Here is a 27,690-nt window from a genome sequence, read left to right on the forward strand (position 1 = left end):
CGTGGACATTGGGCTTTTGGTGACACTAAAGTATTACTGTTACTTTAGGGGTGAAAAATAGTTATGATCTTTTTTTCTAAAAAATTCTTATATTTTAGATATATGCTGAAATACACATATATATGAATATAAGTTTACGATATGTTGGATTTCCTTCAAAATAATCCAGAGGATCATAAGGGAAATGGGCAGGAGTGTAAGCTCAGCCATAGATAACCATTTATGCTGGGGGGATGATGGGACACAGGAATTCATTACACTTCACTTTTGCATAGGGTTAAAAATGTCCAAAAGTTAATATAAGAATTTAATATAACCATCAGAAGAAAGGATGTGGAAGGTACAACCTCCTCACCATAAGAGAGGCCCAAAATGAGCAAAGCCCTCAATTGAACGAGGCAGGAGGGGAGAAATGGGAAGGGCTTGGGAAGCATTTTAAGGAAAGAACATAAAGTCAGATTCTAGTAATAATAATAAATATGAATGAACAAAATTTGTCTATTAAAATACAGATTGGGCTAAAAATAAAAAACATTCAGTTATAATTTGTACAGAGAACTTTTAAAAAATTAAAAAGGAAAATAAAGGCATAGAAAACATCTACTATGAAAATTACATGGCAATAAACAGAAATGAGGTTCAAAGAGCTCAAACAGGTAAGAACTGAAATATGTGAAGTAGGATTAGCAGCAAATGACCAGTGGTGTTGTGAAGGGCAGCTTCAGGCTGCAGTGGGAGCCACAGCCGGGCTTCGTCTCCAGGAAAAGCAGGCACGGGGGCGTGTGTGTGTTAGCAGGCCACGAGGGCCACCCATCTGTCTTGATCTATGTGTGGAACCTGGTGGAATTTCCATGTGAAGATGCAGAGGAAAGGCAGAAGTAGAAAATATGGTGGAGACAGAAACCTTTCTGGGAAGAGAAGACTGAAGATGCAAGACCCAGAGCACCGGGGGTGGGGGCAGAGAGAGTGGACAAGAAGAAAAAAACGCCTTCTATTTTATTTTTTCTAATTTATTAATTTGCCATTACACAAACAGTACATGAATGCATATTCATCAACATGAAACATTACAGTTAAAGCTAACGCACCAAACTCCTGCTGGCAGTCCGGTGGTATCCTGCGGGGCCTTGAGTGTGTGCCCAGCACACTAGTGCACACATTGGAAGTACAGTGTGCGGCATCCGCACGTGGGAACACGGGGCTGTGTGTTGACAATGGTGTCACATGGGTTACATGTATTGCTCTTCAGTTTTTACTCCCACAACTTTTCACAACTTAACTTTGTATCCCAGATCTTTCTGTGATGGTGCACTAGGCCTCTTGTTTTTCGTTGGTACTTGGTACTTTATGACGTGTACTGTATTCTACTCCCTTGATGGGTGTTTGGGTTTTCCAGTTTTATACTATGACAAGCAAAGGTGCAAATGACATTACTGTGTAAGCCGCCTTGTGAGCACGTGCATTTCTTTTGTGTATATATTAAAAACTAGAGTTGTCGGGTCACAGGGCATGTGAATATTAAGGTTTAATTGTGCCACCCAATTGCTTTGAAACATAGCTGGGCCAACAACCTGTCAAGTACCAGCAAGGTGGGATTCCTGCTTTCCACACCCTGCCAGCTCTTGATTTACAGATTTATATTCTTTTTAATATTTGCCCCATTGGATCTGAGATGGTTTCTTGTATTTTCACCTGCATTTTCCTTATTTTGCTGAGGTCAACTCTCTCTTCCTGTAATTATTTGCTTTTCCATGGTTCAATTTCTACAAAGGATATGTGACCGAAAGAGCAGAAGGCTTCCTGCTAGTCCTGGTGGAATCCATTTTTGTGAGAGATCTAAACCTTTTGCTTTCTTCCCATATGGCTTTGCTGTCTCAGTACAAGTTGACTAATTCCTTCTTTCCCTACTGATTTGAAACACCACTTTTGTCATATACTCAGTATACCTTTGTGTTTCTTTCTGGATTCTCAGCTCTATTAAGGGATTTGTTTTTGGCATCAGGCACCTGAGTTATTCTTAACTTGGTTCCTGAATGGTAGCTGCTTTTGTCAGCCAAGATATGTTTTTTTGTGAGACAATAGACAGTATAATTCATGACACACAAATCCTGTTCTAGCCAAGTTAGATTTAAATCAGTTTCATTATCTACTAAAAACTTAGGGTATTAAAAAATGTGTAAACTTCTATCTCAGGCTAATTTCTCTTTTGCGGGAGTATCTCATAGCCTCCAAGTAGAGGTGGGAGGCTTTTTATTTTTAACCAGTTCCTCTTTCTAAAAGCATTGTTTAATGTTAGAGCTCCATAGGTGATTTGAAGTTGTTTCCTGGCAAAGGCACAGAGTTTCACATGACATGGCAATGTCACTGTTATTTACATGAACCTTTATCTAATAAAGTCTGAGGTCCACACACTATGACCCTGAACCTGAAACTGGCACTGCACTGCTCCAGCTTCGGCCTGTCCATGGATCCTGAGCTCTGGGAGGGCACGGATCATGTCCCTTTCATCTTTTTATCCCCAAATGTCTCGTACAGGGCACAGCACCTACACTAAAAGAGAATGGAATCACATTTCTACAATGTTTTTATAAAACAAAACAATGTAACCCAAATTCCTCCTGAACTTCACTTTTGGCTGCTTTATAATTTACACATTTTTTTTCTTGTCTATACAAGTCTGCCACCTGATTAAGTGATACTGTATATTTATTTCTAGTAGTAATACTAGAACTAGACACTGACCTGATAGTACCTCGTGCACACGTATGGACTTGCTCTGGTTTGATCTATCTATAGATGCGTTGCTTGCCTGAGAATGACAGCAGAACTGTGATCTAGAAAACATTCTGTATGGCAGTGGGAAAGAGCACTTTGTTGTTACGTGGGAACATTGCAGGCATTCTGGAGGCTGGAATGAGAAGGTAGCCTCGATTTTTTTTCATGGGAGAGTTGTAGGGTTGCATTTGTCTTGTTTTAAAATTCAGTTTTTTCCAAGTTAGCACACCTTTGCCTTCCCTTTTTTGAGGGGTAACTATGGCTTCTGTAGGCAATGTCTTAAGTCTGTAAATCTCTGGATCTGAGACATTAGGCTGCAGGAAAATACTTCAAACAGCCTAATCTATCAGTTTCCCTGTGCAGAGAAAGAAAAATAAAGCTAACTCACCCTCCAGGTATGTTAAACCAATTCAATGACCAAGTGGACTGTGCCAGTGCAAAACACCAGCTTCTTACTTTGCCATCACTAATCTTGAAAAGCTGTTTTAGTTTCTTTATCTGATGATTCCATTAAGGGGTGGGGGTGGAGGGGGAGTGCAGATGTCTGTGAACTTAAACTTGCTTTATACAGTGCCTCACATAGCATGCCATACTAATTGTACCCCACTCAGGAAATAGTAACCATAGCACTTATATAGGTGATCCTTCCACCTACAAAGAGAATATATGTATTTGAAGAGCAGATCTCCGTATGGATTTCTGTGACCTGGTACAGAATTAATGAGACAAGGATATATTCTGGAATGTCAAAAAAAGATAAACTGGTGCAACTGTACCTCACAGAATAATAAATGAGTAGTATTGCTAGAAAATAAAAACATGGATTACTAGGAGGCTGGAGAAGGGCAGTGGCAGGGGGCTGCTGCCTGAACTGGGGACTGATCTAGAAGTCTGCTGGATTGATCTCCCTCAAAGGACAAAAGGCTAAAACTTGGCAAAATCTAGTCTGACTAGTGTTATCAGGATCCAGAAGCCATTCATCCTTTCAGAGAGCAAGAAACATCTCTTTAGGGAAAGGCTTTGGAATTATGCTAATCCTAGTCACCATAAAAGGATTAAATTTTATTAACCTTTAGGGCTGAACTGACAGAGGCAGAAAGTGATCATCAAGGTTCCTACATGTCCCCCACTCTTTTATTAGATTCTTGAAATTTCTTTTAACAGGAAACAAAGACTTTGATTTCATAGAGATATATGAAATATATGGCTGTTGGACATAAAAGACGGACTCAAACTTTCAAGTATGAGTTGGGGCTCTTTGATTTTCCTTGAAAGGGCAAGGAAACAAGACATCTGATGTTGGGAATGGAACATCCATTGAAAAACGACACAGAAAGTCCCAACACACACTTCCTCCACCAGCTTCACAGGAACTGCCTGTGCAACTTTGCCTTTTCATCATTTCTTCTCTGAATTCCTATTGTCCCTCCAAAATTATTTCTTAGCTTCCAGTTTCAGCCCGAAATCGACTTCCCATCTGCCACTGTATCTGAGCACATATCATACTGCTTAGAACCATTCAATAAATCATTCTTGCTTTCGAATAGGTGCCAAGACCACCAGGGCTAGTGGGGTCATCACTGCCACTGTTTCCCAGGAAATTCTGGGGCTCACTTAAGACTCTTATTCATGTTTTCTGCTTTAAACCTCTGAGCACTGTTTTCTTGTGCTTGGAATGCCTTTCCACTTGGCTCTTGTAACCTAAAACTCAGATGTCACCTCTTAGGAAACCTACTCTGACAAAGCCATCTTTTGTACAAGTACCAAGTAAGGTTTTCCCCCCCAACTGGTGCTTTGTATCTGTTGTATCTGTTGTCTGTAACCTTAAACTGTAAATCTTGAAGACTAAGCTTTGTCTTTTTAACAGTATTATTGAAGAGAATTCAATCATATCAACCACTGGGCTATATAGCTTCATTTATAACTTAATTATAATTTGAGTTAAAATAAATTTTTTTTTTTGGTGTGTTGTCTTTTGAGATGTTGCAAGTTCCAACATCACATTGGAATTATATAAGATGAATTTTCTTTGGGGAAGATCATATTTGAATTATATAGATACAACTGTATTACAAAAATTTCTACTTTATGAATTCCTGGTTGCCTAAATAAACCAACAGAACACTTATGTAGCACCCAAGTCTGTAGACACTACATTGAGAAATTAGAGATACACAACATACCTATAAGACTGCCCCCAAATTGAATTTCAACCAGTTAATATTCTATTTGGAGCAAGACCCAAAGCTTCAAGGTAAAACTGAAAGTTACTCAAGATCCTAAACAAACTAACCCATTGGGGGAATGCTCAGCACTTCCAAATACAAGTCTAATAGCTTTTCCACTTTATCCCCGAATGCGAGGTGTGGATGTAGGGACTTCTCTTTGCAGCTTTCTTTTTTTTTTTAGTGGGGGTGGGAGGTGCTGGGCTAAAGGGAGAATTTTGAGTTCTGATGGAAGGAGAAAGTAAGCAGAGGGCAGGCACAATAATTTTGTATATCTGACATTGCACCAAGAGTTCTTACATCACTGAACTGAAAAGACTATTATTATTTAAGGCTCTTGATACATATTGTCAAATTTCTTTCTCAAGTACACAGAAAAGCCTGACTTACTACATTAAGCCCTGTTATTTAAAAGACACAACAACTGGTTAAAAATATTAACTTGTATTTCTTAGGTTACTAGAGGTTGAAACTTCAGAAACCACTTTATTTCTCCTGTGAATGCTTTCCTCTCCTTTTTAACATTAGTAGTGACTGCTGTTACCATTTTAAACTTTAACATATTAATTTTCTTGATCACAGCTACTATCCTTTATAAAATATTTCTGTCCCCAGAACCAAAAATTTATCTCTTACTTTCACAAAAATTGCAACTTTTTTTTTTTCTTCCCAGTATTGGGGTCAACAACTGCAGGGCCCTACACGTGCCAGGCAAGTGCTCTCCCACTGACAACATTCCCAGCTCTCCCAAGCTTTTCTTGCATGTTTTTCTTTGAGTGAAGCACTCACTGTTAGCACTGAAGGGTGCACGCAGCACATCTTTTAGTTAACACTCCCACTTCACATTCTATCTTACCCACTGTGGCTCTACTTCACGTTCTTAGGGTGACTATCAAGCCTATATAGATAATAACTAGAAATATTTGAAGGAACTAACATTAAAAATGTGTTCGCTGAAAATACATCCTGCAGCAACTAGAATATAAAATATTTGGTAATCCCATGTACATCTCAATTTTATGCCTTTTGTTTGTGGATAATCTGATTAAGCTTTTATTTCAAATAAAGAACACTTATCCTCTTTAACATGGAGAGGTAACTACCATTTCTCATTAATTCCTGATTAGTTCACTGGCTATAGATAGAGCATGTAAATTTCTACAGGCACCTTTCTGAATTCAAGTAAAAGTTTTGGTAGACAAGGATTTCCTACTTAATGTAATATGATTATTGAGTACAAATATTGCTCACCATTCTAGCAATCTTCAAATTATTTACTTTGAAAATTTAAGAACTATCATTAAATCATTAACAACACAGGTTTTCACATTTAAGGAATACTCTGAACTGTGAAAATACAAATCTAGTCAAATTTTGAACACATATAGAGCCACATATTTCAACAAAACTGCAGTTTAATTTCAGAAAATGTGTTAAAATATATATTTATACATCAATTTCTGACATACACTTAATGTGTTAGTATACACAAAATGATGCTTTCTCTTGAAACTGTATTTATGAAATGTACATTTTAATTTAAATACTCAGTATACACTGCACTTAATCTGCATGTTGCATTTATTAAATACATTAAAATCTGCAATGTAACAAAACGTTTTCTGCATATGAAATTCAAAACACCATTTTAAATGAACAAAAGATGGCTCACTTCATTTTTGTTTTTGTACAACTAGCGTTTTGCACACTAGCTCAGCTCCACCAAACCACCTGTTCGTTCTTTTTTTTATTTGACATTGTTCACAGACTAGTACATATTACAATAAGAGTGCTGGATAAAAACATGAGGTACGAAAGTGGTTCAAAGATTATAGGTCATGCAGATCATGCTAGACAGCAAAGAAAATTGTGACCGAGAAAACACTAAATAAAAATACATAAAGAATGTGCATTATATATATAAAAACAAAACAAAACAAAAAAAAACAAAACAAAAAACAAAACTCCATTACACAGCTTTGCTTCTTTGGTTACAAAGTAGGTTGAACAATTTCACAGCTTTTTATTCCCAACCAAAAGAAAAGTCATACGAAATGTCAGAAAGCAGAGGAATCGTGGCAATTTCTCTATTAGAAAGTAGAAACAAATGAACAAAGTTTTCTTCATCAAAATAGCCCAATTATTTATTATATCACAATAACTGGTGACTACCTGTACAGCTGCACTACGTTCTTCATACTTACACTATACAAAATTTACATTCAAGCTGGGTCTTTACTACTGAAAATAAATACCAAAGCTAAATTGCCATTAGTGTTAGAAATATGCCAGGATTCTTTTGTTCAATTATTGCCTAAACGTTTTATCTATTAAATGCAATCCTGTCTTTCAATTCCTTTACTGATATTTATAATTATTCAAAAAAATTAAAAAAGTTCTGTGACATTGTTCATGTACATTATGAAAATAGCAGCCCTGTAATAAATAAAACACAAATAAATGAAAACTTATGTAGGCAAATGTTACTGATGTTGAAAGAAAAGTGGCTCTTTAGATGAACTGTTACTTATGATGTGGTAAGAAGGCTCAAGGTAAATCCATGGTAACAGGAAACATGGAGAGCCACCAAAACTCTTAAAGACCCTACTCATGCGCACCAGGTGAAATGCAGACTTCTGCTTGCTTTAGAAAACCCCATCTATTTTTCTCCGTGTGTACTGATGACATAGAACTGGACATCGACAGCGCTGCATGACATCTTAGAGAGGAAAAGCTCTTGTAGAATGATTGTCTAATACTGAAAAGGCCAAACACACAACCAAAGCATGGCTACTTGCTTTCGTATAAAGTGGGAAGAACAGCAGTGGCACACAGATGGATTGCTGTCAGTGTTTTCCTTAGTGAGGCTTAAGAAAGCTTATGCTGAGGAGACATTCGGCTGCTGCGGAGGCTGCGCAGGCGGTGGAGGCTGTGCTAGCACTGCTTGCTGCTGAGAACTGCTACCAGGATTGGCCTGTTGGGCTGGGAGCTGGGATAACTGATCATTGTTTGAAAGAGATTTTAACAGTGCATTTTCTCGTTCAAGTAAAGAGTTTCTTTCAACTAATTCTTTTATTTGTTCCTTTAGAACTTCCACTTCTTCTCTTACTGCATACATCAAATGGCTTTTCACCAGATCCTGTGAAAAACAAAATTAGGAATATCAAAAATAGAAAGGAAAAGGCATTGCTTTTTGGTTCTAGACTACTTGGTGCCCTGTAAACACAAAGTGTTTTTTTATAAACAGTGTTTTTATATGTTTTCCTGCTCTTGCTTTTAATGTTCCTGCTATATCATGACTAGGCCTATGGGTGATGGGTTGAGTAAAATCTAGTTCTCAACTAGAGCAGCAAGTCCCCAGTTTTTTCTTTTCTTTTTGAGACAAGTTCTTGATATGTTGCCCAGGCTAGCTTTAAATTTGCAATCCTCCTGGTGCCTCAGCCTAAGTAGCTGCGATTAAAAGTATGCACCATCAAAGTCTTCTTTTCAAAATTTTGGATGATTTCCAGTAATATTCACTCCCTCAAATCAATTTAAGCTTAGAATTAAAAAAAAGGTTTTAAAAAAACCACATGCTTACATGTTGGAGTAATGCTCCAATGAAAAAATGATATTAAATCAGCCGCAGAACTACTTTAGAGAGAGATAAAGTGACAGGGATTTAGATTAGCATTTACTTGAGAATTCTGATTATACTTTCTCTATTTTTATTTCTACCAGGCAAGATTGAGTTAACTCTATTCTTTGACATATTTAACTATTTCAAAATGTTAAGCTTTAATATCAGTTTTAAATAACTGAAAAAACTCTAAAATTGTTTATTGCTTCTTTTATGATTAAAATCCTGTAGCAAAGGAATAGTTACCATGCTATTTTTTAATCTAACAAACTCTTGTCCTTTATTTCTTTTACAGAAGAAACAGGCTTACAAGATATGGACAATGTAATTTCCAACTCTAAAATCTTGGAATTTATTTTTCCTAACAGTCTGAGATCAAGAGTCCTTATTTATAGCTCATCTATACTTATAATGATCTTTTTTTTGTTTTTTTCCTTGTGGTGCTGGGATTGAAGTCAGGGGGTGCTTTATCACTTTATCCTATCCCTTTGTATTTTCTGAGACAATCTCATTAAGTTGCTTAGACTGGCCTTGAACTTGTGATCCTCCTACCTCAACCTACCAAGTTGCTAGGATTACAGGCATGGACCACCATGCCTGGCTACTTTAAATATTCTTGAATCAATGTATCTTAAGGGAACACCCTCCCCCTCCAAAAAATGATGGCAACAGCAGAAACCAGAACCTGAAACCAGTCAACTCATTGAAGCTCATGGAGACATGGCCTTTGATGAAATCACCATGCTCAGCTGCGTGATTTCACTGGTCCCTTCCAATGGCCCTTTCTCAACCGTGATGCATGAAATATAACATGTCCAAATGGGAGAAATATTTACTCAGCTTGTATCTTTAGACTAAAAATTCTCAGTGTTCTAACATTTTCAACTAAATCTCATTACCAAAAAATATAATCTAGTCAACTTTTAAGAAATTAGATCTTGGGCTGGGGATGTGGCTCAAGCGGTAGCGCGCTCGCCTGGCATGCGTGCGGCCCGGGTTCGATCCTCAGCACCACATACAAACAAAGATACTGTGTCCGCCGAGAACTAAAAAAATAAAATATTAAAAATTCTCTCTCTCCTCTCTCACTCTCTCTTTAAAAAAAAAAGAAATTAGATCTTTGTTATCTAGAATTGATAAGTACAAAGTGCTTCACAGGACCCACAATCTATGAAATTAGAGGACTATAAACTTTTACTTACCATTGCTTGTTCTATTTTGTTGTCAATGGCTACAACACCTCCCCCAGATGCACTGGAAAAAATTAGAATATTTCATTAAATTATTCTAAAAAATTTAATCTCCCTTCCAACTCTTAATAATGTAAAAGACATTTATGTTTTATTTAAAACCAAATATGATTGCATAAAATAGCTTATTAATAAGTCTATTCTCCCAATTTCAAAACTCAAAGAGTTCTATTAACAAGAGGATCTCAGTAAATGGATAACTTCTCAAATTCCTTTGTAGTTCCAACATTTATAATTTGCCTACAATATGCATATGCTGCCTTAAAAGTAACTCTCAATTTTATTCAGAAGATCTCATTTCAGTGGTCTTCAAAGGATAGTTTGAATGAGTAGTACCCTTTTATCTCTTACACTCCACTCTACAATCAGTCTCATCCCTCTCGTGTGGAAATCCCAGTGATTACTTGTTGTGTTAAAACTCAGATGATGATTTAGAGATGGCCTCTAAAAATAATCCAGAGGGCTTTGGGGGCACAGCTGGTTAACAAGGAACTCAACATTCTGGCAGACCTACATGCTTTGATTATAGGTTACCTGCTGGCAAAAATCACGTAATAAGGCATGTGGGTTAGACCAGTTTTTCCTGAAAACAACTGAAAGCAGTCTAGCCAGGATGTACACATCCCAAGTTTACATGCTAATTCAGCACTTGTTTGCTAATGACTTAGAAGGCTGAATATTTGTCCTCTTTGGTGGTTTATATTCTCCCATGTATTAAGTAATAAAAGTAGGAAGACTATATTTTCTTATTGGTATTTTTATCAATTTTGAAAAACAGTAGGTTTTTAAAAAAATCACTCTTGTAAAAGAACATCTGATAACTTTATTATGTAAATATAAAGGTCTTTAAAATAATTTTTATACAAAACATTTCTAAATATACAAAGTCAGAAGAATTTGGTACTAAAATACCAGAATACTATTTTACTTTAAATGGTTATATCAGATTAAGCCTCAGAAATATATTGTTCAAAGTAGTTGTATCTTTTAGATTGTGATCAAAGAAGATCTGGTTATAATTCTGGTTCTGCTACTCACAACTCACCCCTGTGACCATTAGCAAATCATCTACTTAACTTCCTTGGACCTCAGCATCCCCATTCATAAAATGAAGGTGTTGGTGTCAAAACTTTAATGAACTTTCCTCTTCTAAATCCCTGAAACTCTGGGATTTAGAAATTGAATTAATACCTGGAAAACACTATGTTTTGTTTATTTGAGCATTAACTACATTGATTACAGCAAATTGTTTCACTCATTGCTGTTGCCATTTCTAAGATGAAAAAGATTTTGTATACCTAATAACTGGAAAGGATATACAGATCGTTAACAAATACTTTATACACAGTGGGCTTTAAATGCTTGTAGAGGGCTGTGCAAAGTAAAATAAGACTATATGCAACTATAAATTACAGAAGCATATAAACTATGAGGATATAGTGTAACATTCAGTGCCAGAACCAACCATACTTGGGCAAAAAAAAAAAAAAAATGGTGACAAGGATTTAGATGAGCATTTGCTTGAGAATTCTAATTATACTTTCCATATTTTTATTTCTACCAGGAAAGAGTTAATTAATTCTATTCCTTTGACATATTTTATTTAAATACTTCGATATGTTAAGCTTTAATATCAGTTTTAAACAACTCAAAAAACTCTTAAAAATGGTTTATTGCTTCTTTTTAAATGATTAAAATCCTGTAGCAAAGGAATAGTTACCATGCTACTCTTTGAATGTTAATCTAAAAACTCTTGTCCTTGATTTCTTTCACATTAGAAACAGGCTTACAAGATATGAATAATGTTGTAGGTATATAGATGCATATTCCAATTTATGGATAATATTATAGGTACATATCCCTTGAAAGGTACTAACCCATTTTGTCCCATTGTACTAGATGTGGAAAACCTCAAAAACTTAAATGCTGTATATATTTAAGTATATGATAGGTGATCATATATACTGCCACTAAAAATTAACTATGATTATAATATTATAATATATATAAGCTCTAGAATATTATTGCCAATTTATTTTAATGTACATGTGTAATTCTGTGGAAATATTTACAGAATTGAAAACTCGGGACTTTATGGGTTAGTAGTTCAAGTCTGTTGAGTGCTGTACTCTTAGTAGAATTAAATCAGTCACAGACATGATTATTAACACTATAATGACCTGTGACTACTGATTGCTGTTACTTTACTCAGTAACCTAATGCAGTGGTCTCAAGCTAGCATACAGTCATCTGGAGGTTTGGTAAAAACAGACTAGTGGGCTCTGCCCACCCACCAGTTTCTGATTCAGCAGGAATAGGGTAGACCAAGCAATATGCATTTCTTTCTTTCTTTCTTTTTTTTTTGTGGTGCTGGGGATTGAACCCAGGTCCTATGCATTCGAGGCAAGCACTCTACCAACTAAGCTATATTCCCAGCCAATATGCATTTCTAACAAGCTCTAGATGATGCTGATTCTGCTACCTGACCATATTTGAGAACCACTGGCTTACAGAGATGACAGTTATAGAAGGAAAAAAAAGGGGGGGAGGGGAAGGAAAAATATCCCTAATTCTAATATAAAAATTTCAAGCTTGGTATACAAAATTCTTCATGATCTTGACCTATGCCTTATATGGTCTCTTTTTAGTTCTTACACTCCATCTGGCCTACTGCATTATGGTCTTATATAACTACCTACAATCTGAGGAATATAAGCTCTCTCGGGTTTCTTTGGCTTTGAAGAAAATAATCCCTCATTTGGAAGTGCAACTGTATTCCACTTATTCCTTAAGATTCTCCAGTGTCATCTCTGATACCTTTTCTAAGAGTCAATTATTCTACTCCTCCTGCAGTCCACCAATATTCACATTTTTTTTTTTTGCAATGCAGGAAGGTAGAATAGCAAATTCTGGCTCCTCCATATACTCACTGTGTGAATTTTTAGAAATTATTTAACATTTACAATTTTTTCATCTATAATAAGGATTATATGCACTAATTCATGAAACTCTTATGAGGATTAAATGAGTTTTAGTAGTACTTGAAATAGTTTCTAGCACACTGAGCATTAAATATATAATAGTGATTATTTTTACCACTATAATACTGCCACCGTTGATCCTGTTAGGCTGATCACCCCCTGACACATACCTTTTTTTTGGTATTGGAGATTTAACTCAGGGCACTATACCACTGAACCCTGAACCATATCCCTTTCTATTATTATTTTGAGACAGGATCTTATTATGTTGCTTAAGGGCCTTGCTAAATTGCCAAGGCTGGTCCTAAACTTGCAATCCTTCTGCCTCATCCTTCCGAGGTGCTGGGATTATAGACATGTGCCATCATGTGTGGTTCCTTTGGCTAAATTCCTCAGGAGGTTCCATATCTTCACTTCTGTGAAGATGTGAATACAGTGTTTGGCACATAAGAGCTCAAATGTATACTGGCAGTAATTAGAAATGGTAGTGATCAGATCTGAAACAAACACTGGATGACATTGGCAAGCCATCCAAAAACATTTATTAGTTTGGGTTATGGGGAATGACTCCAGGGGCACTTTACCACTGAACTACATCCAAGCCCCCTAACTCCCCTTTTAAATTTTGAGACAGGGTCTAAGTTGCCGAAGGTCCCACAGACTTGTGATCCTCCTGCCTCAGCCTCCCAAGTCTCCAGGATTACAGATGCACACCACCATGCCTAGCCAATTTTTAGAATTTTGATCAATCCATAGTTTTCAAAGTGAAGCTCCTAGATCAGAGGATCAGCATCATGTAGGAACTCACTAGAAATGGAGATACCTGGATCTACTCTAGACCTACCGAGTTGGGTACTCTTGGGATGGGGCTACTGATAGGAACCCTCCTTGTGATTCTGATAAACTAATGTTTGAGAACCATTGCTTTAAACAGAAGATTTATAATAAGGATATCAATATGGCACTCTTTAGCAAAAAGAAGGTACTATTATATTTCAATATCCAAGAGTAAGGTTTAAAAATACCTTATCAATGAGGGTAGAAAGGTGTATTCTATGGTGTTCAAAGTTAATAGTGATTTAGTTTTTAATATGAGAAAGATTAATAAAACTAAATGAATAACTCCCTTTCAAGTTTCTTTTCATCACCTAATGTTATAGTATCACAACTTTTATTATTGTATTCATCACATCATATTTTGATGGTTAAGGAGTTTCTCAACTTAAGCTACCTAAGGCTTCCCGTCTTTCTTTTTAGTACTCTCAACAGAGTGTACATATACCAAGTACACAATTAGGTACCCCAAAGGCAGTTAAGAATAAACCGTATGCTTTAGATGAAATGGTGTGCATATGTACAGCCATACTCAAACTGAAACAAATAAATTTCAAACCAAGTGCTATTATTACTGCCTCAGAAGCATGGGGAATATGAAGAGTTTAGAATCTTCCCTTTTAAACTATTATTATGTACACTGTAAGTGCTGAATAAAGCCAAAGAATAATTTTAAAAAAGAAACTTTCTGTTTACTATGGACCTTGATAGCATTTACACATAAATTAAAAGTTGCAGATATGGAAGAAATGAACAGAAAAACAGAACTGTGCAAAGATAGTAAGAATGAATGTATTATCTTTTATGTGATAATTTTTTACTTACGAGAATTGCCCTATAAGAACCAAATGAGCTTGAATTTAGTAAATAAAGCCAACTGCCAACACATTTACAGGAGAAGTCAAACTGAAGGTATCAATGCTGGGGGAAGACAGCATAGCTTCCTGTGCTCTTCTAACTTATCCCAACTGGCTCCCACCACAGATTTGTTCTCAGGTCTCCTTAATATTTAGGAGAGCCCTTGCAACCTCACTAAGAAATGAGGCTGGGTAGGTAAGAACCTCTACTTCACAAGTTAAAATCAGTGAAGGCAAGGATAATCTAACTTGATTTCACATTAAAAAAAAAAAAAACTCTTCATGAGAAATCAACTTTTATCTTTATCTGTAGTGATGTGGACAGATAATCATAGTTATTTGTCTAAAATAAGACCAATGCAAAATTTTCCCCAAGTGGACATATTTTGACTACTTTGTCTTCTGTCCTCTTCTCTATACAAATGCTAATTAACAAAGCAATAAGGTAGAGGAAAATAATAATTAATCACTGTACATTTTATGGCAGGCACAAATTATTTAATTCTTATGATTAAGCCTGAGCAATATTCTTGTTTTACAAATAAGCCAAGTAACTTGCTCAAAGACACACTGCTAGGAACAGAATTCAAACCTAGATCTAATGTCAAAACAGGTTTCCTTCTAAAACAGTAAGGCTGTCAAGAAGGAAAGCAGCGCTCTGTGACCTAGAATAGACCCCAAGTCACACATATTATGAAGAATGCTTTAACTAAACACCAAATATGAACTGTGAAGCCATAAGCATAGATCCAAAGATCAAACCACATTCGTAATACCATTTATCTTATCTAGCACATTCCCAGAAAAAGTTCAACTCTGAGGATAAGGGAGAAAACTTCTTAGAAAAGGCTCTTGCTCAATGGTCTTTACACAGCCAGTGTAGTTTACCTATTCATTAAGAAGCAAACTGTTGTTCTGGTTTGTCAGAAAGCTAGAGATAGATAAATATAAAACTGTAAAAAAATTATCCTGTTTCACTCAAAGACCCTTCTAAACTTTCTATGAATCACAATCATAATAATACATCATTACTACCAAATGGCAAACAGTAATTCTAACCTGAGTAACAGTTTGCCTGTTCTTTAAAAAAAAAAAAAAAAAATCCATGTTTTCTTTAATTTTTAGGGGAAAAAGTCATAAGTTGCAGATTATAAAAAGTAAATCTAATGAATGTATAGTTCAGCAAGGTTGTGAAAGTTAAACATAATTTAAAAAAATTCACCCCTCTTCTGTAAGAGAGGACTACAGAATATTTACAGTTTAATATAATATAAGAGAAAATATAAATTCTTATTTCTAAAGCATCTAGATTAATTCATACAGAATTAACCTCTGGCAAAACACAAACTTCTATTATTAAGAATAAATTACTAGATGAAATTAACAGTAAATTAAGCCAAGAACTTAAAAATTTATGTATTTTCTGAAGATAAATTCTACTAATGTAAAACAATCTGCTTAATTTTGTGATTAAAAAACCCCCCACAAAAATGCCCCATGATTTTTATTAGCAACACAAGACAAGTGATTTTAAAGAAATTATTCACCCTGAGCAAGCAGGTAAATGGCTATTTACAAACCTTACATTATTATTTTCTTAAGTAGCCACTCTTACAGTGGTATGATGAAAAGCATTTATCAAAACACGATTAAAAACCAAGCTGGGGGGCTGGGGTGTAGCTCAGTGGCAAAGCACTTGCTTAGCATGTTCAAGGCCCTAGGTTTGACCCCCAGCACAACAAACAAACAAAGGCTAAATATTTATGCAATGATGGATAGTGTCATCATTTCTACAAAAACACTGGTCACCAATGCCTTCAGTATATTTTATATTCATCCAGTCAATTTTAGGCCAAATTTCTGGTCAGGAGGTAGAAATAAGAAACATGTGAAAAGAGAACACATGCAGTGGACTGCATTAATATCAGCTTCCTGGTCTGGCCCTGTGCGGTGGTCAGGCAAGATGTTATCAGTGAGAGGAACTGGGAGAAGAGTGTACAAAAACTCTACCCCATTGTTGTCTTTTTTACAATTTCTTGTGAGTCTACAATTACTTCAAAATAAAATTTTTTTCAAAAAAGAACATTCTCATGGTAAAAAATACATCAAAGAGTATACTTTAAAAAGTATGCATCAACACAAAGTCACTTTTCTACCTCAGACCCCCTTGGTCCAAATCCAACTATATTGTTCATATTAAGGAGCATTTCGTTAATACTTCAGAGTCTCTATATATTCCTGAAAATATAGAAAAATAAAAACCTTCTTCAGCAATTTTCCTAATATATAAAGTGCTTCTAGAAGTCTAAGACCAGGAGCCCAACAAAAAATTTGGAGAATTCATACTGACAGTCCACAAGAAACACATGAAAAAATAATTTCAAACACGATAAAAATACAGATCAAAACTATAATTCAATACCATTTCCAACACATATTCCCCACCCAACTCTCATCCGCCCTTAAACCAACAATCCTACATCTGAAAATTTATCCTATAGATATTTACATACACAGAAAACACCATATTTATAAGGACACTCATTGTAGCACTGTTTAGAACAGCAAGGTTTCTGTCAACAGGAAGCTGGTTAAATAAATCATGGCTCAGCCATCTACTGGGTTTAAGAGTATATACCTATTGAAAACATTAAGATGTTTTTCTATGTATTGAGATGGGAGCAGCAGCACAGCTGGAGATCTTTAAGTAAAGGTACAGAGATATGCTCAATATATTGTCAGTTACATGAAGGGATAATATATATTGTGTTTGCTTTTATGTGCATAAACTGTGAAATAACACACATGAGCTAAGTGTTTACCTGTTGGGAAGGTGGACAAATGGAGGACAGAATAGAGAAGACAGACTAATTGTATCACATTTTTGGGAAATACTGAAAAATATATTCAAAATGAAAATAACTCATGAAGGAGTCATTACTCTATGCAGTATACATTCAAGACATGAACAAATGGCAGACAGGAAAAGTAACAACAGGAAACAGAAGCAAGGGAAAAGGAGGGAAGAGATATAAACTCTTTCCTTCTCTAGAAGCTACTTCATTCTGTAAGATAAGGTACTATATTTACCACTGGAAACAATGATCAAGAAGTGATATTGTGATTTGTAAAATTCAGGTCCTTGGTTTAGGGTGATTTATAGCTGCCTAAAAATACACCAATCATGTTTATTATTCCCACTATGGCTCTCCTCACTTTCTTTCTTTTGGGACTAGGGATTTAAGCCAGGGGTGTTTTACCACCTTTCCCTACCCCTTTTTCTTTTTAATTTTGAGATAGCTAGAACCTAAGCAATTTAGTGAGACCAAGTTGCTGAGGCTGTCCTCCAATTGCAATTCTCCTGCCTCAGCCTCCTAAGTCACTGGGAATACAGGCATGTGCCACTGTGCCTCTGGCTCAGTTATGTCTATTTATTCAAAGTCAACATGATAAGTAAATAGACAAAATTTAAGGTAAGCATCTATGATATAATAGGCTACATAAACTTAGATGTTACACTAAAAAATGCTTTCCAAAGAAGGTAAGGATGAGATTAACATAACCTTATTTTTCCACGTGTGTTTATATTTCTAAGTTATGATATTTTGAGAGAATCATTTCAATTACTAGAGAGTAATGGATACATACTAAAGGGTTTGAATCATTTCAATTACTGAGGAGCAAAGGAAACATAACAAAGGTTTAAAGTCAAATTAAGAATCCAACACCACATTGCTGAGCACTGTAAATCATTCCCTGGAGATGGAGAAAATAACACAACTGACAGTCACCTAAACTTAGAGGTACACTGGTAGCTCAGAGAAAAAGGGGAAAGGAATTAGAGAGGGTTTTAAATTCTGCTGAATTACATCTAGCTTACAGCAACTGACTATAATTATACAGAAAAGGAACAAGTGGAACACAGTTTCATACATTCATTCTAGATATTCTAAAACCATTCCTTTAGTCTGCCGGGATAGAAGCTGATGGCTAACCAAGCTTCTAAAAATTCAGATCAGAATTTAGTGATTAAAGTAAACCTTAATGTAATAAAGCATTTTTCAATACTGATTTTAAGGGACTCTTTCCTTGAAAATACAAAATTTAAATTAAAAAAGGGAGATAAATCCAATAAAAATTCTTAGTTTGCATGAATATAAGAGGTCAAATTATTTTAGGTGGTTTAGGAAAAGGATAAAGATAGACTTCCAATGAAAGGACTATGATTATTAACAACCATTTTATAGTTTGTAGTTAATGTTAATTTTCCTTTAAAAGGTTAATTACAGTATTCCTTTCCTTAACTAAAAGGAAAAATAACATTTAAATCACCTGAAAAACATGGGAAATTTTCATGATGTGACTGTATAAAAATGAACAAAATTAGAGAAAGAACACGATAGAAAAGAATGTCAAGGAAAGTAAAACAAAAAAGTGAAACTATATTAATATTCATATTTCACTTCAGAAACCAACAAGCATTGGATAATCTTTCACACTCAGATATATCCAAATCCACCTAATCTTTCTAAAACTCAAAATTCTTTAGTAATGACATAAAAATACCCCCCCCATCAGTAACTAGCTTTACACTTATTTATTTAAACGATTATTTCCTTTTTTGGGTGGCGGGTACCAGGGATTGAACTCAGAGGCACTAGGCCACTGAGCCACAAACCCAGCCCTATTTTCTATTTTATTTAGAGACAAGGTCTCACTAAGTTGCTTAGGACTCTGAAGTTGCAACTTCACAATCCTCCTGCCTTAGCCTCCCATGCTGCTGGGATTACAAATCTGCACCACCATGGTGGACTAGATTGTACACAAACTTCACTTCCTATCTCCTATAGAGCCAAATCTTAGTAGCATTTATCTTTCTGGGTAACACTCCTATAAAAATAACAGATTTGGGGTTGGGTTTGTGGCTCAGCTGTAAAGTGCTTGCCTAGTATGTGTGGGACCCTGGGTTCGATCCTCAGCAACACATAAAAATAAATAAAGATATTTTATCCAACTACAGCTAAAAAATAAATATCTTAAAAAAAATGTCAGATGCCACTCAGTATTCTCTATACAATGACTGACATTCAACAAATACTGGCTGCAAGAATATTAAGTTGGGCAGTAACCATTAGTGAAAGATCACTAGATGTGGAATTAGTAAATCCACATTACAGCTTGGCCTCACCTCAAGAAATATGTCCTTTTTTTAAAAAAAATTTTTTTTTATTTTTAGAGAGAGAGAGAGAGAGAGAGAGAATTTTTAAAAAAATATTTATTTTTTAGTTTTCGGCAGACACAACATTGTTTTTGTATGGACTTTTTTTTAAAAATCAATTAGTTCAGAGTTTTATGGAACTTAGTGTAGTCATATAAATATTGTTTACTTTTCATTCCTTTTTTTTCAGGGTTAGAGTTGGACAAAAGGAAAGTTACTAGTCATATTCAAGATAAGTCTTGGGAAAAAGTTATTGAAGTAAACAAGGGGAAAGCAGAACTTCGGATAGCAGAACACTGAAAAATGCGTGATCACAGTTTGGGAAAGTGCTATACTGAGGTCAAGGAGAATAGTTTTTTTTTTTTAAACAACAGAAGTATGGTGAATCTGTGAGGTTAGAGAGATGGTGGAGGAAAGGGATTCACCTATGGATGAAGAAAATGCCAAGGAGGACTGAGGTTTCTGAGCTGGAACAACAACCAGCTGGGAGATGGTCAGTGTGTCCTAATATGGAGGCAGCCAGATATGGGTGGGATAAGGGGGGAGTGCATAGTGGAGAAACCTGGGAATCTTACTGATAAGAACATGTTTATGTTCCATCTGAAATGGAGATCCAGGTGGAGGACTACCTAAAGAAGCTATAAGAAACAGGTATCTAGCATTTGTCCTCGACCTAAAAGACTAGATTTGGCAGGTGGCTCATACCATGGAGAAGATAAGTAGGGCCACTGGAAAAAACCAAATCTTAAGAAGAAATACGGAAAACACGGGGTTAGGAAGAAACTGCCCTTCTTTGGAAAGCTAATGATCTAATATCTCGTATTTGCCTCCTCTTAAGCATTCTACGTAGTCGTAGCATTTTTCAACTAAGCAGCCATTTCCAAAGAAATCCTCTCAATTACATTTATATAATGACACTTGAATGAAGTGAATATAAGACTATTCCATTGTACACCAAAATCCAAATACCAATGAAGAACATATCAATAGCTTCTGGTCATTTTTTTAGCTAACAATTTCCTTTATGCCTATTTCTTGAAGGTGCAGGGATGGCATTTAAAATAGCTTTAAAGAAAAAGTCTAGCCAGGTGTGGTGCCTCATGCCTGCAATCCCAGCAGCTCAGGAGGCTGGGGCAGGAGGATCAGAACCAGCCTTAGCAATTTAGCAAGGCCCTGAGCAACTCAGACAGACCTTGTCTCAAATTTAAAAAGGGCTGTGGAGGGGCTGGGATTGTAGCTCAGTGGTAGAGTGCTTGTCTCACATGTGTGAGGCACTGGCTTTGATTCTCAGCACCACATATAAATAAATGAATAAAATGAAAGTCCATTAACAACTAAAAAAAAAAGGGGGCTGTGGATGTGGCTCAGCAGTTAAGCGCCTGTGGGTTCAATCCCTGGTACCAAAAACCAAACCAAACCAAACCAAACCAAAAAAACCCCAAACCCTCGAATTCTATGGACAGTATATATGAGAAAGTAAAATTATATTAGACTAGCCATTAGGATTAATAACCAAAGCCCAGTTTTTGTTCCAAAGTTAATTTATTTTTTCTTTGCTATTTTATATTTCTTTCTAATCTGTCCTCACTGTCCAGGGATGGCAATAAATAAAATGAAGATTATCAAGGGATTTGTTTCAAAACAGTTAAACCCAGAATAAGACAGTAACAAGAGGTTTTTAAAGAAACAGTTGCTTGATTCTTGTTTAGACTAAGGCACAGCATCAAGCATGGTCATTGCTCCTTAATACAATGAGAATACTGTATTGGGGAAAATCTGACCTTTACTTTTAACAAATCCATGAATGTTTTGCATTTGGAATGTTTAAAAAAAAAATCTTACCAACTTAGAGCTCTCAGCAAAGAAATCACCTCCAATAAACATAAAAGAGAGCGTGGTGAATGTATGCCTTGAAAAGCATAAAGCTATCTAGGTCATCAGCTTACTACCACTTGGTTGAAGTTCCCTTTGTTCTCTATTTCATGCTGGGGTCACACATTCTGGGAGGTAAAACCTCTCAGAAGTTGCCTAAGTAAAAAAGCTGAATTCTCCAAGAAGTATTTCAAAGCACAGGCTTTGAAAGAAGACAAGCTGCTTTAAAATCCAAACTCTACCCACTCACTAGTAGGGTGATCCTAACAAGTTTCTATATATACAATGGGGTCACAGTTTTATATACCTGAAGGACTGCTGTTAAGGACTAGTGAGGCTGTTACCATGGGAAACAAACCTCAACTGGTTTCTTCTATTGTTTGTATCAATTGGAGCTCTGACACTTTATAAGGGCTACTTCCCCAGTGTATCTTATAAAATTATAAGTTAAATAAAAGTCAAGCTCCCAAGGCAGCAAGGTATAAATACAAATCAATCAGTACTGAGAAAAAGGTATTATAGTTATGTCTCACCAAAAGAATTAAACAATCCTAGTTATGCTGTAATAAATTTACTTGATATTTTGTACTCAATTAGTCTAATGTTAAAGACTTAATCCAGTCACAGAATACATGCTAATAAAATTTGTTCAACCTGAGATTTAAATTAATATTGTGGCTTAGTAAACACAAAATTCATGTGGACTGAACATTAATAAAGCTCTTACTGATCCTCTTTAGAGTCTCAAAGTTGCATTGTTTAGAATAAAATATTCTTAATTTACTTGGGGAAATTTTTTCATAGGTTGCTGAAACATATCTGGATTAATTTAACTCAATATAAAAGTTTCCAAAAAATTGTGTAACTAAAATATCCCAGGTAGTACTTTCACGTGAAATTTCAACAAATTCCAACTGAAAGCAAATAAAAAACTGTGGGATAAAGCATTGTTTTGCTTTTAAATCACTTCCTGTCCTTGTCAATCACTGCTTTACAATTACCTAAGTCAAAAAGGGATTATGGTGTAAATGATAAAGTATAAAATAAGACTACTATAATAGTTTTTCACTCAATAAGAACTGTAATAAATACACTATCAGTGACAAAAAGTTTTTAACAGCTAACAACATTTTCTCATTTCAATTTAGATCCATGTCCTTGATTTCTTATAGGAATAACAATTATACAGTTTAGACATGACTGAATTTTACAATGATGTGCACATGTCTGTGTAAAATCTTTTATGATTAAGTCTTAATTTTTATCATGACCTGGAGTTTGTTAAAATCAATTTAGAGGCCACATGGAGGCTGTCATCTGAAATGGTATGCCTCATTTGCTCTCTTAGCCCTCTTCTTCTCTTGCCAATAGGCATCACCTCTCTGAGTCTTCCACATTTTTGTTGTTTTTATCAGATGTTCTCTCTTGAATTAAAGCTTAAAGACTCAAGGATCTATATTATAACACTGTGCATGAGATACATATTTGATATGAGTTGATATAAAATAAAATATATTACTCAAAGAAAAATATTGAATATGACATAATATTTGGAAATATTTTATATTTAACACAGGTAATAATATTTTATTACCTAGTTGCATCTAATAAGTTTGTCATGATCTAATGTTATGTTGGGCTTATCATGGCAGGACAATGATCTAAGAAATTAACAATGATTTAAACTATTAGAAACTGACAGAAGAGTTACCATTGGAACACAGTAAAAGTAGTGGAAAACTTCATGGAAAATAAAGTGGAGTTTAAAAAAAATTCTACTGATGTTCTGGATAAAAACAGTGACAAAGACGTTTTCACATAAGAATCACAATTTAGAGAAGAGTCATCTGTAAATCTATGAGTTCTCTGAGTGGACCAATCTCAATCTAAAAGGAGAAAGTGAAAGGAACCAAAGGCCAAAAAGGTTTGCAGGATTAGTCTAATAGAGAAGATGTTGGCACGTGTTTCAGCAAAAAAGTAGAAGTTCTCGGTGTGCTAGGAGTCTGAAGAAATTCTGATATACTTCACATTTTATTTGGTGGATGGGGCACAAATAAAGACCTCCAATGAGGACATTACATCATTACAATAATTAAGAAGTGAAGAAGATATCCTCGTGATCACTAAGATATTAAACAATGTCTCCTTATTTTTAGGGGGGATGGGGAGGGTTACCTGGGATTGAGCTCAGGGACACTTAACCACTGAGCCTTGTTCTCACCAGAATCTTGCATTTTATTTAGAGACAGTTGCTTGGTGCCTCACTGTTGCTGAAGCTGGCTTTGAACTCATGATCCTCCTGCCTCAGCCTCCCAGGCCCCCAAGGTTACAGGCATGTACCACTGCACCCAGCTCTCTCTATCCATTTTTGTTTTTAATATGAAATGCTTCACGAATGCGCCTATCGTCTTTGCGCAGGGGCCATGCTAATCTTCTCTGTATTGTTCCAATTTTTGTAAATGTGCTGCCGAAGCCAGCACCCCTCATCTATTTTTGAAAAATAACTTTTAAACTCTGTTTGTACTAATATTGTTGACTTACATGGCCAATAACTGGAATCCATATTACTTATTAGGGCAGCTCTAAAAACACAGAAGTAACTAGACAATGTACCATTTCAACCCTTCCACAGAATTTGTAGTGCAGCTAACATTCTTTAATGTACTTCAAATGATGGCAATCATCTGAGTTTTCTGCTTCACATTTTAAACTTCTCTGTTGTACAGGAAGAGTTTATAAAAGGTTTAAACATGAAACTGATTTTTTAAAAAAATGACCATGAGACCAAGGTAAATGTGGTGTTTAAAGATGACAACTTGCAAGGTACACTGTTGACATGATCCAAGTGGGCCACTAAATTCCCTTCCAACACAAATGTATAATTCTAGACTCAAGGTAAGCTGTGAGAGGTGGTAATGAATAAAAGGGCTTTTTATCTGGAGTCACACCTAAGCTTGAATTTCAACTCCATTACTTTAAAGATACTGACTTCAGGCAAGCTATTCAGCCTCTCAGGAGATAAAAACAAGACTAGGTAATGGGACTCAGTGAGATAATACATTAGTGTCTGGCTCATGGTAAACACTTAATATGTTATCTATATAATTTGTAGTGGTAAATTACAGTGGCCAAAATTTAAACATCATGAAATGACTTAGAATAGGTGATCAATTTCTACATTTGTTTCTTGCTTCTAATTGTATTTAATTTCTGATATTCTTTACAGATACTGATTTATGGGATGCTACATTCAGAGGGATTTTAATATATTTAAATATTTACCAGACACTGCAGTTATAATGTCAACTGAATATAACCCTAGGGTTAGAGCTTACATTTTTACATACCGAAGACATACAAATTATAGATATGGCAAATGCTAAGATAGGGCAAGATTTTAGAGGATGTTTGGGGAACAAATAATATCTAGGGTCAGGAAAAAATGTTTAATAGAGAAAGTGTCATAGCTGGGTGGAGAAAAAAGAACATTTAAAAAATTGTTCCAAGTAGAAAGAACAGGGGGATGGGAAATGGGACAGGATGAAGAGACACTCATCAGACTGGCAGACTGGCAGTACTTTGTTCAGAGAGCTGTGGGAGATCAGGGAAATGAAAATACAAGGAGAGCCCTAGGCTGCAGGGAACAGGTGTGAGTGCCTAGAGAACACGTCTGCCTACAGCATGAAGATAAACACAGGCACTAATGTGCTCTTGGTATAAGGAACAATGCTAGAAGAGGGTATGGACAGCATCCTGAGGACTCCAAAAATATTTAGAAGGACAAACAGAAAAAAAGCCTGCCAAGGAGTCTGAGTAGAAACTACCAACAAGGTGCAAGAAGAAAAATATGAAGGGACAGTATCACAGATGTCAAAGTATCACACATCAGTCCAAATTATAAACCATTCACCTATCAGTATTAACTTTAGTTTTTAATTAAACATTTTTAAAACTTCTGAAAAGCTACTTATCAACCACAACTCCAACTATGAACATTATATATGTTCACAAAGTCAGGAAAGGAGGATACAAATGCTGAGATAGTAACTGTGTTAAAAACTTGGTCTTACTGTCCAAACTTTCCATAGTTTTAATCTTGAAAAGTCAGATATATTACTACTAAACAAGTTAGGATACAAATGCATTATCAAGAAGAATAAAACTATGATTTTCATATTCTGATGGGATTTATGAAATTATTTGTATATTCTTAATCATGGCACTGAAAAAATTGAGTTTCTACTTATCAGCAAACAAATTCAATTTAACTGAAAAGCAAACAAATTCTTACGGTTTTTCACTTGTACTTATTTTAAGCAGTATTATTACTGTAGATTTAACTTTAAACCCTATTTGAACACACAGGAACCTTATTACAAATACTTAAATATAGGGAACAGGTTATAAGGTTTGGAGCTCATATGAGAGAAAAATTAAACAACCCAAAGGGTATGTACAAAGGTTCTCGTAAGAAAACCTCATGTATCAATAGTGATTCTTTCTTTTCCTCCCTCAAATTCTTAAAATAGGCATAAAAGAGGTTTCTCAATATAATTATTCAAAACTAAGGACAAATGAGAAATTCTCATGAAGAATTCAGTAGGGAGTTTCATATCTAATAATATTTCCAACTTCTACATGGAACATTGGCAGCTCAAGAAAATTTTTTAAAATGCCATCTAGTGTTTGCTATTTAAAAATTCTGAATATTAAGGAGTGAGTTCCTTAATGGTTATGTTATACTTAATACTAATAACATTAATATATAATATTAATATAATACTTAATACTATAGTACTATTCTAGTAAGTACTAGACCTTAAAAATATGTATTATGTAATACACATTTGTGCTTACAACCATAAACATTAATTCTGAACATATTTTCTAATGCACGAAGTAATTTTGAATAGTAAGCAACTTACAACATGTATTTTTGGCCAACACTCTAAAAGATGACATTTTAGTAGAGGATGACTCATTTCTATTTAAGTTCAAGGTAAATCAAATTTATTCACACCTTCATAAAATATAAAATCCTTTGTCTTACCATTTCAAGTAAGCCAGGGTCACTCTGCATATAAACACTCTGAGAGTCTATGCTCCAGTCAGAAAGTTATATCTGAATCCTAGCTCCCACTCAATGGCCACGTGACTTGAGCAAGTTACTTAACCTACCTAAGCTTTTGATTTCCTTTTTTGTTAAACTGAAGATATTGATAGTATCTAAAAGTTAAATGAGAAAATGTGCCAAAAATACTTAGCACAATGCCTGACACATAATAACCACTCAGTAGCAAAATCGAAACTCCTTTGTGGAGAAATCCAATCAACACTTGAGCACAGGGACTGAAACTATGAAATTCCTAAGCCAGAAGCAGCTAGGCTCTGATCTGTCCCATCATTCTTATGGTTACTTAAAATAAGCTAGTCTTGGATAAATATCACTAAGAATCATTATAATTGTTGAAAATTTCTCTCATATACCACTTACGTGAGTGCCCAATAAGGCTTGTCCTTTTAGGCACAAAATATTCCCTAGCAATATTAACTGTTTTGAAAATCTGACAAATGCTCTGAACCCTTCACAGAAACCTAAACATATGAAAAATGCTACCCCATATTCCAGAGTTTCTAATACTCTGAAGCCCTATTAAATATGGATATCCTAGAGAAATTATTCTCCTTATAATCATTTATGTAGATTTGTTATAGAAAATAAAGAAAACAGAAAAGTATACAGGATAAGAATCAACTTATTGGTTTGTTGTATTTCCTTCCAGACTTCAATTGATCCAAATACTAATTTAAGAAACTTTAGTTTAGAGAATATGATAAACATGAAGCTATGGAATACTATATCAGAAATAATTTAGAATATTATTCAAAAGATAGAATGGTATGAGTGCATAGAAGGAAGAAAATAACCCACCTCTGGTTAAGTTTGAAATACATACTGCCTATTTAGTTGGCCAGGCCTTTTGCCCCCCATTCCTATTTTTTTTACTGGTTCATTATAAATATACATAATGGTGGGAACTTTTTGGCTTTTTTGGAAA

The 27,690-nt window shown here is 35.2% G+C and overlaps 1 protein-coding gene and 1 non-coding gene across 5 annotated transcripts in view; both read right to left on the reverse strand.

Moving 5' to 3' along the window:
* Window positions 1-1,697: 1,697 nt before the first annotated feature.
* Tsc22d2 (TSC22 domain family member 2) overlaps window positions 1,698-27,690 on the reverse strand; it is a 53,633-nt gene continuing 27,640 nt past the window's right edge. For 2 of the 4 annotated variants that reach the window (XM_005339905.5, XM_005339906.5), the window contains 2 exons: window positions 9,822-9,873; window positions 1,698-8,139 (listed from right to left, as the gene is read on the reverse strand). In XM_005339905.5, the coding sequence (XP_005339962.2) occupies window positions 7,879-8,139; window positions 9,822-9,873 (313 nt within the window). In that variant the 3' untranslated portion in view covers window positions 1,698-7,878. The remainder of the gene's footprint in view (window positions 8,140-9,821; window positions 9,874-27,690) is intronic. The other 2 variants (XR_005726759.2, XR_005726760.2) reach the window with 1 other exon arrangement.
* On the reverse strand, window positions 24,005-24,111 carry LOC120884724 (U6 spliceosomal RNA). The gene has a single exon (XR_005727134.1). It is a non-coding gene; the product is annotated as a U6 spliceosomal RNA (small nuclear RNA).

Source organism: Ictidomys tridecemlineatus, chromosome 3 (genome assembly GCF_052094955.1).
Source record: "Ictidomys tridecemlineatus isolate mIctTri1 chromosome 3, mIctTri1.hap1, whole genome shotgun sequence".
In the NCBI taxonomy this organism is placed as follows: Eukaryota; Metazoa; Chordata; class Mammalia; order Rodentia; family Sciuridae; genus Ictidomys; species Ictidomys tridecemlineatus.